The 18736-nt window shown below is 34.8% G+C and overlaps 2 protein-coding genes and 1 pseudogene across 2 annotated transcripts; 2 read left to right on the top strand and 1 right to left on the bottom strand.

Moving 5' to 3' along the window:
- Positions 1 to 3774: 3774 nt before the first annotated feature.
- Positions 3775 to 6214, top strand: LOC127804997 (F-box/kelch-repeat protein At5g15710). The gene is made up of 2 exons (XM_052342143.1): positions 3775 to 3932; positions 4346 to 6214. The coding sequence occupies exon 2, from the start codon at positions 4364 to 4366 to the stop codon at positions 5684 to 5686; it is 1323 nt and encodes a 440-aa protein (XP_052198103.1). The 5' UTR covers positions 3775 to 3932; positions 4346 to 4363; the 3' UTR covers positions 5687 to 6214.
- Positions 6215 to 10807: 4593 nt separating this feature from the next.
- On the top strand, positions 10808 to 12463 carry LOC127804762 (uncharacterized). The gene is made up of 5 exons (XM_052341749.1): positions 10808 to 10937; positions 11051 to 11112; positions 11289 to 11421; positions 11804 to 11868; positions 11953 to 12463. Exons 1-5 carry the CDS (start codon positions 10871 to 10873, stop codon positions 12175 to 12177), a joined length of 552 nt encoding a protein of 183 aa, XP_052197709.1. The 5' UTR covers positions 10808 to 10870; the 3' UTR covers positions 12178 to 12463.
- Positions 12464 to 14081: 1618 nt separating this feature from the next.
- On the bottom strand, positions 14082 to 15534 carry LOC127803688 (GDSL esterase/lipase 7-like; annotated as a pseudogene).
- Positions 15535 to 18736: the final 3202 nt, after the last annotated feature.

Here is an 18736-nt window from a genome sequence, read left to right as displayed (position 1 = left end):
TGATGATTCGTGAGGGTGGGCTCCATCATATTTGACCTGTAGCAAGAGGGTTGTTGGGGGTTTATTGCGAGAGGTGGGGCAGTGGTGTTAGTGCCTGGAAGAAGAAGAAGAAAATGACAGTCATTCTCATCCGTAAGCATATGTATGTGTGTTCCCAGGCTTCACCTTTTCTTTTGAAAATTATCCATCTTTGCTTTCCATATTGCTGGTCCTCATCATCATGAGTCCCAGTCCTCCTCCCGCGAGTACTACAACTCATTTCATCATCACGTTAATTAGTGTGTGTGTATATATATATATATTTCATTTGGGGTTTAATATATATATACTTAATTAATCATCATCATCTTCTAATTGTTTTCTTTAATTTCTAGCTTTCAAATGGGTAGATTAAGCAATGATTAAATGTATAGTGATTCTGATTTGCCAAACCCAAAAGTTTGTGTGTAGCTGGAGAAACTGTGTGGTAATTATTGGTGATTCACCTTGCATCTTTTACTTTTTATGGTTATTAAAGCATATGAAGTCCCATCTCCTCCTTGTGGTTATGCCAACAATTATGGTCTCTGTTTGTTTCGTACCTCTCACCTATCATCCAACGAATCATGAGATCATCATTTCTACAAGTCTCAGAAGCCAATCATATAAAATAGAGTATGGCCAATGATGCATCCATCCAATAAAAGGCATACAACACCCGAACCTTTTAATTTTAGATTCAATTTCTAACGTCAGTAGAATTATTTCAATTTATTGTTAGTGTCCTTACCCACCCATAAAATCGTACCAAATGCCATTTTAACTTGTGAATGGGGTAATGAGACCCTCAAGTCGGTAGCTCATGTTTAATTCAAATTTAGATAAAATTAAGTATTATATTTCATGATTTTCAAAAATTATATATATATATATTAATAGTTGTTGTAATTGGTATTTTTCTAAAATACCCTTTATGTATATTAATTAAAATAATACAGATTAAATACACTAACAAACTTTGAACTCATTTTGCCCCCCAAAAAAATAAAATAAACTGTAACTGAACTTTTATTTAATTATTTTTATTTATACATGGATAGCACGCACACTTCTATGATAGAATACTTAAAAGAGTGACTAAACTGAACTCCATTTATGTACCATCTAAATATATGCTTTATTTGCACGTAAGCTAGGCTTAGAGGCCCATTACTTGAAGCCCATTGATTCAACTTCAAGGCCTGCGCCCACCAGCCCCTACCTAAAGCTGCCATGCAGCCTGCACCCACCGCCACCCATTTAATCCTCAACTACACTAAACGTCATATTATATGCATTTAATTTCATCAGTAACTTACGTAGATTTAATTTTCTCTGCACCTTAAGAGATGAAATTACTGTTTTGCCCATTCAAATTTCTTAGCCAGTAAAAAAAAAAAAAAACTCTTGTAAGAAGTGGGTTATTTGTTTAAAATTATAACACACAGATACATATAATAATTATTATGTAAGGTATCATATATATTGTTTGTAAAAGTAACCATAAATAATAAATCATCATGTCCATAAATCTTTAGAAACTCGATATAATTCACACAATGTGATTAAATGAAAGCGTATCTTGATTCATTATAACTTAAAGTCGTAAACGCATTGTTCGTTGACGAAGAAAATTTAAAATTTTAATTTCTCTCTTTCAATCATGACCTTAATGATAGATAAAAATACAATTATAGTTTGATTTTGTGTGTGTAGATAGAGAGATGACCAAACCCTTATTTATAATTGTAAAAGTAGTATTTCATCAAGACTCATAAAGAATTGTATTTATCTTCAAAATCAAATAAAATTTTAATAATAAATTATTTTATTAAACTCTTTAATTATCTCATCAAATAAACACAATCACATTTAATAAAATATTTACTTTAATTATCATACAAATCATAAGTAATTCTTACATATTAATATTTACAAATAAAAAATGGGTACAAAAATGAGTATGTTCTAGAGCGTGTTACCTATAATTTTTTTATATAACATAGTTTTATGGCCTTTATATTTGAATATTTATAAATAAAATTAGCCCAAGCGATGTAACACCATATATAGTGGAGCCCAAATGAACTGGATCATACACAGCAAAATGGCCTACGTTGGGTCATGTGCCCCACTGCCTGGCGATCTCTTGTCAAATCTCACCAATTTTAATAAAAATATTACAACTATGCTATTTTATTTTTTTTATTCACATGATATGTTTAAGTTTCGTCTCATTAATTTTTAGAGATAGATGATATTTTCCCTTAATATATTATCTGGGTAAATCTGAATACAATCATAGTCTATATACACTCAAAACTGAACATTTAATATAGTCTATTTGAAACTTTTCTTTTAATCTTACTTATGCATTACCTAAATATTATTTTCTCACAATAATTTTATTTTTTAAGTCCTTGCACTGATTCGAACTCTAATACTTTATATAAAACGTGTTTTATTATTGTGTCATGCCCGCATAAGTACCACTACGCTATTTTTGGGATGATTGTCCTTTTACGGTCCTCTATACTTGTGTCCTAAATTATGTATGGGAGATAAATTATAAATTGAGCATTTAACCTTTACATAAGAGATAAATCAAACTCACAATTCACAAAATTACATTGACATATCGCTCGTTTTTTAATCATCCGACTTATACCCTAAACCACTATGTTATTCTTATTGCATAGTTAGGTGGCAAATGTGGCTGTATATATTAAAGCTAAGTTTTTTAAAACTCATTGATTATGGCTTTGAAAAGTATTCCTTAGAATTAAAATAAAATAATTAAAAAATAAGAACAAGAATGTAACGATCAAACACGGTCTTACTTTTCAAGTTAGCAATTACGAGTTTTAAAGCGAGCTAAGACTTGACATTTCGTGATTGAAAATGTCACGTTTCTAAATAAGTTTAATAAATAATATTTTATAAATTTATATGTTATACATACATAAAGTTATAATAAATTTATATTAAACTATTATGAATTTATGTGACAATCAATTTGTTAATATTATTTATAGGTATAATATTTCTCAATAATGATAGAAAAGTACCTTAAGATTGCATGGTTGATAGTTATTGAAAATTGCAAAAGGGTGCCCTTTCCTAAATATTTGCTTAAATTACACTTGATACCTATAAAATAAAGAAACAGCACTTATGTTTCTTAATTTTATAAAATAAGGTTAACTTTCCTTTCTCAATTATATAATCTTTAAACACACATAAGTAAATCTTTTAAAAACATTCAATAATTTTTTTAAAATATTATAAATATCATTATAATCAAATATTTCTTTTTTATTTTTTTTTTATCACTTCATCACTCTATTTATCTGTCAATGACAATGATAATAGCTACTAGTATATATTTATGAATGAATTTTCTTTTATTAGGTTCAAATTTAATAATATTAAATTTTACCACATTCTTCTCTATCTTACCTTTTAATCTCTCGTTGTTCATCTTTGAGTTAGGTTTGGGTTGAGTCCATAGCCATTCGGACTCAATAATTGGTGGGCCACTCATCCCTCAAATTTATTTATTTTTGTTAATTTTGTTAAAAAAGGACAAAAAAAAAATTATAATTAAGCTAAACATTAGGGTTCCGGCTGCAATTAACTCAAAATATCGTTTGAAATAAAAAAAATTTTGCTTGTGCTTTGACCAAGAGCGACAAAAACAACCAAACACGATGTTAATTCAGAGACAGCGAACAGGCTACATAGGTGGATAGATATCACAACAGAGAGAGAGAGAGAGAGAGGGGGGGGGGAGGGCTCGGGGTTAGGGTTCCGCCTTTCGCTAACATTTATCTGCCAGAAGAAATCTGCTTGTCTGGGCTATCGGGAGCTATTCTTAGTCGAGAAAAATCAGATGGGTTGTTCAGTTCCACCAGGTCAGTCATCTGCCCAAGAAAAATCCAAACTGTGCGTGGTCTCATGTTGATCTATGCATCCAGACTCTGGTTTTTTTTTTTTTCCGCTTAATTCACTTCATTGTCTGTGAAGAACGTAATCCTGTTTGGATCTGGGAAGGAAAGGTCAAGTTTTTTTGATTTGCAGTTGTATTGCTGTCACTTTGCTGTATTTTGGTTTAAGATTTTGTTTTTGCGATAGCGAATGAGCACAATCTGGTTGGAAATTTTAAGTATTTTGGCATGGAGGATTGATTTAATTTCGGGTTAATGAGAGTATGGTATATGGAATGGTGGAGTTGGGGTCTTTTCGAATTAGGTTTTGGTTATTTCCAAGATTCTGTGTTGCAGAACAACTGATTGTTTTGGACTTTTGGGTTGGTTTTGTTTGATAGGTTTTTGGGTTTGATACAATGAGTGGAGACGGTGAAACTTCTGAATCAGCCGGGTCCACTAGTGAATTGAGTTCACAGTTGGTGAGAACTGGGTCTTTTCATGAGGAAGATAGTTTTCGCTGGCAAGCAACTCATTGTGGCGGGGGCGGGTCGAGGAATACGAGCCCTCTAGGTCGACCTGGGTCGAGGAATACTAGCCCTTCCAGGCAGAAGGTGATAAAGACAAAACCAAGGGGCTTAGATGAGGAGACAGTCGCTACATTTGGTAAGGCCATTCAACCTGATGTGCAAATGGAAGATAATATATGGGCAATGTTGCCCGAAGATCTGTTGAATGAAATCTTAGCTAGGGTTCCTCCGTTCATGATTTTTCGGCTCCGATCTGTTTGCAAGCGTTGGAATTCAATTTTACAGGATAATAGTTTTCTGAAGTTTCACTCGCAAGTGCCTTCTCACGGCCCATGCCTTCTCACATTTTGGAAAAATTCACAAATCCCCCAGTGCTCAGTGTTTAGCTTGCCGTTGAAACAATGGTACCGGATACCCTTCACATTTTTACCACAGTGGGCATTCTGGTTAGTTGGTTCCTCAGGAGGTCTTGTTTGCTTCTCAGGACTTGATGGGTTATCTTTCAGGACCTTAGTTTGCAACCCCCTTACGCAAGCTTGGAGGATATTGCCGAGTATGCATTATAATCAACAAAGACAGTTAATTATGGTTGTTGATCGGATGGATCGATCATTTAAGGTTATAGCCACTAGTGATATATATGGTGACAGGTCATTACCCACTGAAGTATATGACTCAAAGCTTGACTATTGGTCTCTTCACCAGACAATGCCTGCTGTGAATCTTTGTTCCTCAAAGATGGCATTTTGTAACTCCAGGTTATACTTGGAGACCCTTTCTCCTCTTGGTTTAATGATGTACCGTCTGGACACTGGTTATTGGGAACACATTCCGGCCAAATTCCCAAGGTCGTTGTTGGATGGGTATTTGGTTGCTGGCACTCAGAAACGTTTGTTTCTAGTTGGAAGGATTGGTCTCTATAGCACTCTTCAAAGCATGAGAATTTGGGAGTTGGATCATGCAAAAATCACCTGGGTTGAAATTAGTAGGATGCCACCTAGGTATTTTCGAGCTCTTTTAAGGTTGTCTGCAGAGAGATTCGAGTGCTTTGGACAGGACAACTTGATCTGCTTCACGTCTTGGAACCAAGGGAAAGGCCTGCTTTATGATGTGGATAAAAAGGTTTGGTCTTGGATTACTGGTTGTGCTCTTACGTCCTACAACAGTCAAATTTGTTTCTATGAACCGAGGTTTGATGCTTCCATTCATTAAGAAAGAATTTGGTTTCATGGATCTGAATATTATTTACTGCCAAGAGGTCATGGAGGAGTTGCAATATTTGTTCTGCATCTTATTGTTCCCAGATATCCCCGATGACGACTCCTCTTCCATACTGAAACCAAGTTCTTCAAGTTGGGCTGTATTTGGTGTTCTTGATTGGCTGATATCTGCATCTTCCTTTTCCTGCTGGAAACACGAGCAGCCCAGTTAGCTAAGTTTTCCAACACAAACTTTTTGTAAAGGATGTTTTGCTCTCACTTTGTATCATGGTTCTAGAGGACAAGGATCTAGTGCCTTTTGTTGTCGTGATTAGACACAGGTGCTTTATAATAGGACGGACTCAATCGACCATGACATTTGGGGAGTTCGTGTTTGAAGAACATTTTGTCCAATGATGTAACCTGACTGAAATTGTTTCAAACGTCTAAGGTCACTCATGTGTTGAATAATTCTTTGCTTACCTGTAAGTTGCTGCAGTGAATTGTTAATACAACAACGATTCAGTCCTTTCTAGTGTTCTACTCGTGGTCCTTGAATGTGATCCCAACACTTTTTTCCTCTAGAACTGGTAATTTCTCTGCATTATTGCCAGGAAGTGATTGCCTCTTTCTTTTGATGTTTTGAATTATATTTGCTGTTACTGCTTCTGCTAGTATCCTACATTTCTCACACTTACGCTGCTACCCGACCTGTGTTTGGTATTAGTTTGGCATTCTGGCTCGTAAAACAGAAATTTGGTCCCCGTTACTGTAAGCTTCGAACAGCAACTCACTCTGTATTACCATTGCAGATTTTGGGCCTAATTCAGTTCAATGAAAAAGTAAGTGATCATTATTGAACTGGTTCTGGTTATTCGGCATAAAACTTTGACGAGCAATTATGTTACTCGACTATTGGACCTGTTTTCGGCTTTTCTCATTGATTCCATACGACGTATTATTGTTCGTGGAGATTGGAGACTTCATTTGGCCAAGTAGCAATGCTTCTCTAGTTCTTCATTGCTTTCTGGGTTCTTTCATATATGCCCTCAAAATTTTAATCGATACTCGATGGATTCTAGGCTCCATATTCGGGCTGGATTGATTCACTTCAAAATAGTATCGGCCTTTTTGGTCGGCCGGTGTCAGTCAGTGACGACGCCTGGTGCGCGCAACCCGCGGGTGGCGGGCCACCGCATCCCAAGCCAACCACTGTCCATTGGAATACTTGGTTGGTTCTAACCCATTCCTCCCCTGTACTTGAGCATTGACTACAGCATGCTTTGCAGAGCAAATCTCATAATTGCTTTGCTTCCCCGGTTTCAGTTTTTTTTTTTTTTTTTAATGCTGATTTACTTTGAGGAGAAGCCAAGAAAGTGTAAAGCGTTCTTTTGTTGGGAATCTCTACGTTATTGGAATTTGGTGGGATTTTAGAGGCGAGCCCCAACAGCTGTAGAAGTAGAACCCACCCACGTTTAGTAATTTTTTTTTAGTTTTTTAAGTAAATTTTAACATTTAGTATTTATTTAAATAAATCAGTGTGTCACGTCACTCAAAGTTGAAATAAAGAAAAGGGTCCACGTCTGTTATTTAAGGAAGGAAAATGTAAATTTTATGCTTCTATGTATGGATATACTTTAGAATATAAAGGGATTAAGTTATACAAATAAATATATATATATATATTTATTAAGGATCAAATATGGATCTTGGTTTGTTGAATGGGAAGATGGACACGATTCATGAAGATGCATGAAGTAGGGAGATTGTCAAAAAAGGGAATCTTTTTTCTTGATTTGTCAAATGGTTTCTTGACCATATCATTCATCCCAAATTAAGTATGATTTTAATGCTTACTGTGGTAACAACATGCCATTTTAGCGGCCTACATGTGAAGATGTTCTCGAAAACAAAACAGATTCTAACTTGTTTCTAGGCGCGCGCGAATGTCGAACCATCATCATCCCTACAACAAGAAGAAAAACAATCGCGTCTCTTCTGTACTCTTCCCATCATCTCCTTTGACAAAATTATAAGGGCTATTTAAATTTCTTTTTAGACTGAAATATCGGATAAGATTGGATCAAACCAAACCAAAAAACTTGATCTAACACCAGATAAATTCGTACTGGTTTTTTTTGTCTGAAATTTTTCAAGAATCAGTGTTCAGTCTGATTCAGTCCAAGTTTTGGACTGAAAATCAAATAAATATAATAATGTGTACACTGTTATATGTATCATTATGCAGTGTCATTCAATCTACATATTTATATGGTATGCTGTGCCGCATGTAAATTAGATTGATTTGGTCAAGTAGTTTTTCTCTTATTTGGTTTGAATTTTTTTTATCAATTTTAATTCCTATCCGGACCTATTAAACGCTCAAAATGACACTCAAAAACAGGTTCAAAACAAATAACATGGATTTTTAGCACCTGAACTATCACCTTAACAGTAATATATAGGCTGTTTGGCTCAGCGTTTTTATCAATAACTTTTAAGTTATTTAACTTTTAAGTTAAAAGTTAGATAGTGTTTAAGTTGATAATGTGTTTGGGTAGATATGTTTTTAAATTATCAATTATTAGTTATTTGTTTGGTTTGAAATAGCTGATAAGTTATGAAAACTTGAGAAAAAGACTAAAATAGACATAGTGTTAAATGATGTAAAATTTTATCATTAAATATTAATAAATTATATATAATTATTAAAAATATATTAATATAATATTATTATATATATTATATATGTTATATATAACAATAATATATATTATTACATAATAATTGCTGTTATATATATATAATATATATATACATACACACAACGATTGGTGTAAAGGAGATGATGGTGGCAACTGTGGCGAGTAGCTACGATTGGGGCGGAGGAGATGGGGGCAGCGACGGTCAAGGCGATGGGGGCGACGGCAGCTTGTGGCGGCAGATTTGTTGCCGATGGCGCGACCCACTGAACAGATCTGTTGCAGGAGCAGTGATGGCGCGATCCACTGTAAGGAGGCGGCTTGCGGCGGTCCGCAACAACCCAAATGGATGACGGTGACAGATGAAGGGCGACAACGGTGCTGGGTGAGGGGCGACAATGTTGGACGAAGAAGATGAAAATGGCAGAAGAGAGAGGGAGGAGAAGATGCAACGGGAACAAGTATGTAAATATGTAAAATATTTGAGGGCAAATTGGTACTTTAATCGGTCAACTTAATAGCATTTTTTGCAAAAGTTGAGGGTTACCAACTTTTGCAAAACACTATTACAACCGCTTTTAAGTTGTGTAACTTTTACGCTACATATGGTTGCCAAATACTTAAACATAAAACACTATCTAACTTATACGCTAATTATATAACTTACAAACGGTCAAACTGCTCAGCCAAACAACCTCTAAGTAATGGAAACAATTGTTTTGTTTTGTTTGCCTCATAAAATACTACTGTAGATAGAGCAAACAAATTCTGAGTCAGTAATTGATAACTGTATATATGATGGATGGGAGGGAGGGATGGATGGATGCATGTAAACAGTAGAAGAACAAAAAAGAGGTGAGGGGCGGGCGCCGGGCGGGACATTGGTAATGGGAGCCACGCACACGCACGCTGTGGCCTGTGTCTGTGTGTGTAGTCACCTGACTTATTAGCATAAAATCCTTCGACTTGTTGAGCCAGTGACAGCTGTAGCTTTGCCCTCGGGAAAATATAAATATAATAAAATAACACCGACATGACATGATCTCCATCTCCGTAGTACTTAGTAGTAGGGTTTTCTCTTTTATTTTCGAATGCTTGAATTTTTTTTCAAAAACCAAACAGATGGTGCGTTATGTGGATTCCCGTAGCAAATAACAGCATATGCCAACACTGTTCTCAAGAGGCAACCACAAGGCTCAGCTTGGAAGAAACGCCCTCGTGTCCTAAACCTCTTAATGGCTAGCTAGCCAACACTGATCTTCTTGATCATTTCTTTTCTTTTCTTTTCTTTTTTTTGTTTTAAGAAATGCTTCTTAATTACGTTAAAATAATTGCTATCTAGGGTTAGCAATTCCATGCAATATATAATCACTTGCTCAGCTCCCTCCCAAGCTCTTCATTTCAAGCTAGCTAGTGCCTGACCTGTGCCTCGTCTCCCGGGATTGGGTTCATTAGGATTTAGGAGAGAAGATATTGTCTTTAATAATGTCTTCCGAATGGACTATTTTTTATTTATACTAGAAATTGTTGAAACCTCTAAAAGAATAATTTTGTGTAATTATGATTTATGACCCATTAAATTTTCTGTAGTCATTTTATGTTTGCTTCACGGTAAATATACAATAGCTTAATTAGCTCGTGAGTTAATTTGAAAATTATAGAAAACGAATTACATATATGGAAATATATACTTTATTTCTTGCATTAATTAGTAGATTTGTTATAATTAATTGAATAAGTTTAGTATTGCTTGGGGGTATCCAAGGGAAGGGATAGTGCAGTGGGTTTGTCTTCCCAAATTCTATTTACTTATTCCAATTGTTGACAGCATCTCTGACTGGTGTGTTTCGCCATGCATGATTGACTACTAAATTAACTAAATAAAGATATTTATTACTAAAAATAAAATATATTAAAAGTATCTTAACGTCTCCTGAATACACTTATTGACAAAACATATTTCAGTCATGTCATGACTCTTGTCTAATTAATTTGTTTTGTGAAAGAAAAAAAAAAAAAACTACTTTTCTAGAGGTAAACTTTTTTTTCTGTCCTTTCCAAAGATAGCTTTGAGAATTTGGCACTTGATTAATTAATAATTATGCCACAGCACAATGCATGCCATGGAAAAATTAATTATCTCTTAATTTATTATTATAATAACTACTTATATATTTATATTAAGCTCGAGAAGAAAGCTTTAATTCTGGCCACAGTTTAATTAATTCAATTCACAAAAACCCCATTCAAGCACAATGTTTAAATCAATAATTATTTTTTAAATGGGCTGGCTATCTTTATTTTTAGTTTCCCTAGGAGACCCGTACGTATAATTTAATAATTAATTGCTAATAGGTCAGGCTTGGGAACCCTAGTTTTGACCTGGGTTTGAACTCTATAAAAACCCGATTTGTTCCATCTTCTTCCCTTCCCCTTCTCAAGTTGAAAAGCAAAACATACCCTAGCTAGCTAGAAACAGAAGAAGCAACTCAAGAATGGAGTCTACAAGGCTTGCCAGCTTACTACTGTGTGTTCTCTATATTCTGCAACTGCATGCCAAAGGTCGCCACTAATTCCTCCATTACTTAATTTCTTCTGTGTTATCTTTTTCCTTTTTGTTTCTCTTTCTATGTAAGCAAGCAATTAATTAATGAATTTCTCCCTTCCAACTGCAGGTGGCGAAATGCATGCAGATGGGCTAATAGCAACCGGAGAAAACGTTATACCTGTCCAAAAGGTAGGTTTGTTAATTTATTATATTTTTATTAATTTGTGCATGATTTGTACGTATAAGGGTTCTGAAAACCTAATAATATTGCAACGAGTTGATTTCTATAGCAAGAAGAAGAAAAAAAAACCCTAATATTGCAATAATATATATATATATATATATGTATGTATGCTCATGAGCAGGAACTTTCTGATATTGCTACGGCTGGCGCGAGGAAAATGATGCTTAGAGACAGGAAAGTGAAGGAGAATGAAGTTTTGAGGGAAGAGATTGAGAAACAAAAGGAGCAGAATGGAGAAACTTCAAGGATATCAGGTGCAACATATTCTGCCATAATTAAAATGTTACCATCTCTAAGAAATTAAAGCGGGAGACTTGGGATTTTAAATTTAAGGGATGATGAAGTTGCTATGGGCAAATTAATTGAGACATCACCCTCTCCTAAAACCTGATTAGAAAGTAAACCAAAAAAAAAAATCACTTGATGTTTCTAAGATCCCCTTTTCATTTTGAAGGTCTAGTAAAAGAATCATTGGGGGTTTGAAATGCAAAATGGTATATAATAAAAATCTCCGTTTTAATCTACCATGCCCTAGCTAGTTATCATCGAACCAAGTTATAAGAATGTGATTTTTTGGGAAAAGCATGTCCCATGTATAATTTATTATGGCATTCACGTTTTGCTATTGGGATGCAGGAAAGAGTACTAATTATAATACTTTGAAGAGAACTGGAAAATCACAAGATCAATACGACGATCAGGTCTCTCTCTCTCTCTCTCTCTCTCGTTTAGAACTTTATTGCTGTGCTAATTACAATCTGAATCATGTTGTTCAAACATCACAGAAGACAATATCGGAATCATCATCAAGCTTAGGAGTTTCTGGGAAGCTGCAAGTCTCTGATAAAAATGTTGGTGCTCATGATCATGATCATGATCATCCTCATGAGAAAGATGAATCACAGAGACTTCTTGACGAAGCAGCTGATGAGATTGTGAGCATGATGCGCAAGGACTACAGGGGAATGGGCCGGAAGCCACCCATCAACAACCACAAGCCCACCGACTGATCTCACACCTCATCTCTTCATATACATACAGTAGATAGAGGTCGAAGATTTAGGTTTTAGGCTCACAATTTTGCCCCCACTATAAGTGAAGTCTCCTAGCAGTGTCTAAAGTAGTAGTATCAGCAAGCAACTGTTTGTTTTCTTCTTTTTCTTGTCCCCTTGGTGCCTGTTAGAGAGTAGAAACATATATATGCATATGTATATGTATATGTGTTTGTGTTGTAAATCAAATTTTGCAAGTTTAATTTGAACCTTGATGTATGTATACACTACACTGCTACTAATTAAGTTGTTTGGTCTCTCTCAATTTGTTACTTCTCTTCATTGTAAGAAGATCATTTACACATAGCACAGTTGCTGATTAATCCTAAAATTAATTCGTTGGTGTCAAACATGAATTAATTAATAAATTAGTGGTATACGAACACCCTGACAAATCCTCCATTGACAAATAATTAATTAAATTGAAGGGTGACACGGGTAACAGAAAGAAAGAAAGAAAGAAAAAAAAATCTGCTTGTGAACTTCAACAAGTTATTTTAAAAACATGTATGATTTTCCCTGTTTTGGATGGATTTTTCTTCTCTTGGGGGTTGGATATATGCAAGTTGGGCTCCGCCAAGTTTCCTTTGCTTTTGGGGCGTTTTCATTGTTGACAGAATTTGCCCTTTTGGGCTCGCCCTTGTTGTTGATCCAAATCCAATTAGACTCTTTAGGGCTGGTACTTGTTTTTCTGTCTTGTGGGGATTGACTCTTCTTATTTACCCCCCCCCCCCCAAAAAAAAAAGTTTCCATAAACTAATCAATCACCTTGAAGGCAACCTTAATATGAAAAATGATGTCCGGTCTAGATCGTCAGACCGGATTTGGGACCTTTTATCACATATAATTTAAATTTATATAGTTTGTTTTTAAGTTATGTGTTTTATAAAATAATTAACTTTTAACCTAAAAGATGGTAGTTCTAGAAAAAATAAACCGCAATAAAGATGACATAAACCACAAAAAGCCTCATAATTAATGTTGATGTTCGATGGCTTTGTCTCGAATAATAGATCTCTCAAAAACAATCAAATCAACAGAAATCAAATCCAAGAACAAAACTAAAAGAAAACTAAATACAAATAGAAAAACAAGAAACGAAAAAATCGAACAAATCAAACAAAACAAGAACATGATAGAACAGAACTTGAAAAAGTGATGAAATTAGAAAGAATATCAAGCAATTACACAAAAAAGAGCACAAGGACTTGCGTGTTTGGATTCAAGTCAAATCTTACTCACGACAGGGGTTAGAACCCCTAGTCAATCCATTATATTGCGGCCACCGGTACAACGATTACAATATTACACAAAGTTTCCATCAGATTACAAGCTCTATAATATCAGAACATTCCCTATTCTCGATCCTCACTATCTTTCCCCAATACAGTGATACACACAGAAAATAGAATCAAATTAAATCTAGGATTTTCAGAGAGAAAATTGCTTTTGATCATTTCACGAATGCTCAATGTGTTTGATTTTCCCAATTTGCTGTTTTTTATACATGGCCACAAGACACAAATGAAATTAACAGATTTAATACAATATACGGGCTTGGGCTTGTTTGGGCTGAAAACACCAATGACATAACCCATTTTATTTATAAGACTCAATAAATTATTGAGTCATACTCTTAACAATTAATTAAAAAACATGATGGTACTGTTCAAAATATATGAATCATACTTCTAAATCAGCAAAAAGAAAAAAAAAAACAAAAACAAGAACAAGAAAGAGGAGAAATTTTGAATGAGCTGAATATACTTAGCAACACATTTGGGAAACGTTTAACCCTATAAAGGGAAGTAATTGATTGTAAAGGCAACATTAATTAAGAAGAACACATTGGAACCCTCTGGTCAAATAGTTCGTACAAGATCTTTGATATTCATAGGAACGCAAACGGAGGTTCCACTGATACATCGATCCGCCATGACTGAATACACAGCTTCAGTGGGATGGTAGCCGTCGTAGAAGAAGTGTTGGTTTGTGTTTTGGCAAGGCGGTGACAAGGGAATACAAGCCGACGTTCCATTTGCCCACGTAATGCAGCATGGATTGTTGGAATCCATCAGCCCTACGTAAACTCAGACCAATTAACCCAATATTATTAAAAATCATCAAATTTGCAAATTAACATTGTAGCTTTAGAGTACTTCTGTTTACCATAGCGAGGGGGATTTACAATGGCATCATAGGCCAGCGAGTTAATGCGGCCAAGGATGAAGGCAGAGCCTGGGAGACTTGATGTCAATTGTTGCAGCATTACAGCGAGCTGGCTGTTGAACAAAGCCACATGCTTGTTCACTTGTTCCACGCATTTTCCATTGTGTTTTGAATTTCCTAGTGACTGCTGGCATGCATCCAATGGGGCCGATTTCGAACACCACCACTCTTCTCGCACCCAGTTTGTATAATCTCTGTGGCTAAATGAAGATCATGAAAAACGAGCTAGCAAGTCTCAAAAGGGTATTTAAAGTTCAGAGACTGAAATCCGTGCATGTCGTACCTCAAGTTTGTGGGAGAGATTGTCTACGAGAAGATCAGCAAATGACTGGGGAGAGTAGCACTAGTGGATTCGACGTAGCTGATGTAGTCGTTGCTGCCCATGCTGACACCAAAAATTGACTTTGATAGGTGGTCGGAGAGGCTGTTTGGCTTACCCTTTTTAATTATAGCTTTTAAGTTAAACAACGGTTAGCATAAAAGTTGTATAGTGTTTAACTTGATAACGTGTTTGGATAAATATACTTTTAAACTGTCAATTAATAGTTATGTGTTTGGTTTGTAAAAGTTAATAAGTTGTCAAAACTGACAAAAAGACTAAAATAGACATAATGTTAAATAATTCAAATAAAATTTATAAAAATACTATTTTTTATAAAAAAAATTATAAATTAATTTCTAAATATTAGATAAATTATGCATACTTATTAAAAAAATATTAATATATATATACAATATATATATACTTACAAGTGTAATATATATATATATATTGTATATATTCTGCTACGGACGCCATCGGCGATGGAGGAGGAGGCCATGATCGAGGCTGGAGGCGGCACCTGATGGTGACAGCGGTAATGGAGGAAGGTTGATGGTGCTCGGCGACGGCTGCGGCAAATTTGGAAGCTGGTTGTAGCGATGGCGCGACCTGGTGTTGCAGCAATGACGCGACCCAGCTGGACTACACGACCACATCGACAGCGGTGTGGAGGAGGGGCAACGGCTGCGGCGTCGATAATGGTAGAGCAGAACTTGGGAGAAGATGATGGAACCTGGTTGAGGTTTGGGAGAAGATGAGGGCATTTTGGTATTTTAATTGGTGAACCAAGCAGCGTTTTTGGGCAAAGCTGGGGGGTATCAGCTTTTGAAAAACGCTGGTATGATAGCTTTTACGCGGGGCAGCTTTTACGCTGAAATTTTTTGCCAAACACTTTACCTTCAAAAACTATATAGCTTATCAGCTTTCAAATAACTTATCCACGGTCAAATCGCTAAGCCAAACAGCCTCGAAGAGCTTCTCGGAGAAAACCCACAAACATGGTATAATTAGAGTTTGTTGTGAAATTGTATTTTGTTAGGTTGATATGTTTTGTTTTGTATTGTTGTTGTATAGTTTTAGTTCATAAACCAAGTTTGTGGTTGAGAGACAAGAATAACATCAAGTCTATCTGAATGATGGATGAAAAATGACTGGAATCGTCGTCGATGGCGGAATGGCTCATCGACGAGGGAGGTGCATCGGGGGCGATAGACATCATAAGAAAATAAATTTTTAATAGACAACAGAAGATAAAAAAAAAAAAATAGATATGTTCAAAATCGCAAGATCGCTAGATGAAATTGACAAGAAATATAATAAATCGACTAGAGAAAATCAAAGATCAAGATTAACCAAAAATCATGATGAGATGAAACGAGAACAAGAAAACTTGATAATATGACAATATTGAAAAGAATTGTTGAAAAAAATATGAAAACAAGATACAAATCATCGAAATTAGAACGTTGGAGAATCGGTGATGAGATGAATCGACACGAACAAAGGAATAAGCAAAACCCTAATTTTGCTCTGATACCATATTGCAAATGAGACAAAAAATGTAAGGAAGGCCTCATTGATCTAATAGATCTTGACCCTTTCTTTAAATACCAAAAACTAATACATTGTCTAATTACAAAAATACCACTGAATTGGTTTATCAACTAAAATTATACAACAACAATACAAAACAAAACATATCAACATAACAAAATACAAAATACAATTTCACAACAAACTCTAATACATGGCAAGTTCATTATAAATGGCGGCTAATGCTACGTTTGGAAACCAAGATTTGTGAAATAAAACGAAATGAAATTATTTTTGAATGTATTGTGTCATATGAAAAAAAAGTTTATTAGTAATTTAAAAAAGCTCAAAAATTCAAAATAACTCTGGATGCTAAAATGTGTAAATTTTCGAGAGTCTCACACAATTCGTAGATTAAATAATTTCACTATTCAAAAATTTCTTTGACTATTCCAAGAAAATGATAGACAATTATTCATAACTAATTTTAATTTTGAAAAGATTTAAGAATATTAGGATAAATATCATTTATAAGAATCATAATTCTAATGAGTTTTAAAAATTCATATTACTAACTGGTTCCAAAATTTTAGAATCTTAATTCTAACAGATTCCAAACTGTCAAAGATAAATGCCATTTGTAATAAAAATCCTAATTTTAGATTATTTAAGATTATTTTATACTCATCTATAAATAAATAGGTACTTATTTCAAAAAAAAATTTCTAATATTAATTTTAATACAACATTTATTATCTTTAGTATCTGATTTATGTAAATATCGAAGTGGTTGTGCGAGAATCTCTTCACAACCTTTAACTATTTTTTGTTGTTATAAATTTAGGTACCTTAATGATAATATTTTTAATTAAATAAATTTATTATTATATTTTGATAACAACTTAATGTAATTTGGACGTGGGATGCACGCTAATTGCCTACGGCTTACGTTTCTAAATTAAGAAAAGCTGATACATAGGTATGGAAAAGGTGGAATTAGAGGCTTAGTTTGACTATACAGAGTATCTAGTTTTTAAATTAGATAGTGTTTAAACTAATTATAACGTTTAAGTTAAATAGCGTTTAAGCTAATAATGTGTTTGAATAAATGTATTTTTAAATTATTAGTTAATAATTATGTGTTTGGTTTAAAAGAATTGATAAACTATTACAACTTGATAAAAAGATGTAAAATTTTATCATTGGATGTTAATAAATTATACATAATTATTAAAAATATATTAATACAATATTATTATATATATTATATATGTTATATAACAATAATATATATTATTATGTGTTATATATAAATGTTTATTATTATTATTATATACATACATATATACACAGACAGCGACGGGGAGAAAGAAAGATGAAGCATGGACGACGATGGGCAGAGGTTGATGGGGCGATGGCCGATGGTGGAAAACTTGCAGATTGGGGCGATGAACGGCTTGCGACAAAAGAGATGATGGGAGCAACAGTTGGGGAGATGACGACCGATGTTACCGATGGAGGCGATTGTCAGCATGAAACAGCTGGTGGGGGTGATGGCAATGGCTGATGGTGGCGACCGAAAGAGCTGAAGAAGAAGAAGAAGGTAGGATGCAGAGGTTGAAGAAGAAGGCATGACTGAAAATTAACCAAAAAAAAAAATGAGAGTAAAATGGTAAAATGCTTTGTGAACCCAACTTCTAAATAAATAATGTTTTGCAAAAACTATCTCCCAATATCTTTTACAAAACGTTGTGACAATAACGTTTAAGCTATCTAGCTTAAACATTGGTGAGGTGCATCCAAACATCTCGCATCACCAATTTTTCTTAATAGTTTGGTCAAATCGCTTTGCTAAATGAGCTCGGACTTGAATTGAATAGTTGATCCCCAACTTCAGAATTTATAATTGACTTAAGTCTCCAAATTCTTCTATAGAGCCAAAAATAATGACAGATAACCTTACATAATAGGGGCAAAAAGACGAAATTGACTCCGCCCACTTTACAAATTTATAAAGTGAGTGGGCCACTGCCCTCTCCTTTCCCCTCCCATGGTCACCGCCTCGCCGTTGCCTTTGCCTCACCGCCATCCCATCGTCGCCTCGCCTCGTTTCCTTGTCATTGCCTCGTTGACCATCGTTGCATCTTGATGGTCGGCAAGACGAGGCAACGATGGCAACAAGACGGGGACCATGGGAGGGGAGATGAGAGGGCAATGACCCACTTTGCAAATTTATAAAGTAAATAGGAGCAATTTTATCTTTTTGTCCTTATTCAATAAGTTCGTCGATAAGACTGTCTAGCTCTCATGACTTTTTCTAAGTCTCCCTGCAATTCATAGGCTGCGCCAACATCTTAGTGCCTTCAAAATCATTTTTCTAGATAATGTATATTTTTTAGGATATAAGGACCCAAACAAACCTCTCATTAACAC

Source organism: Diospyros lotus, chromosome 6, assembly GCF_014633365.1.
Source record: "Diospyros lotus cultivar Yz01 chromosome 6, ASM1463336v1, whole genome shotgun sequence".
Taxonomy (NCBI): Eukaryota; Viridiplantae; Streptophyta; class Magnoliopsida; order Ericales; family Ebenaceae; genus Diospyros; species Diospyros lotus.
The sequence above is the reverse complement of the archived record's forward strand: the minus strand, read 5'-3'. Positions and strand labels throughout refer to the sequence as shown.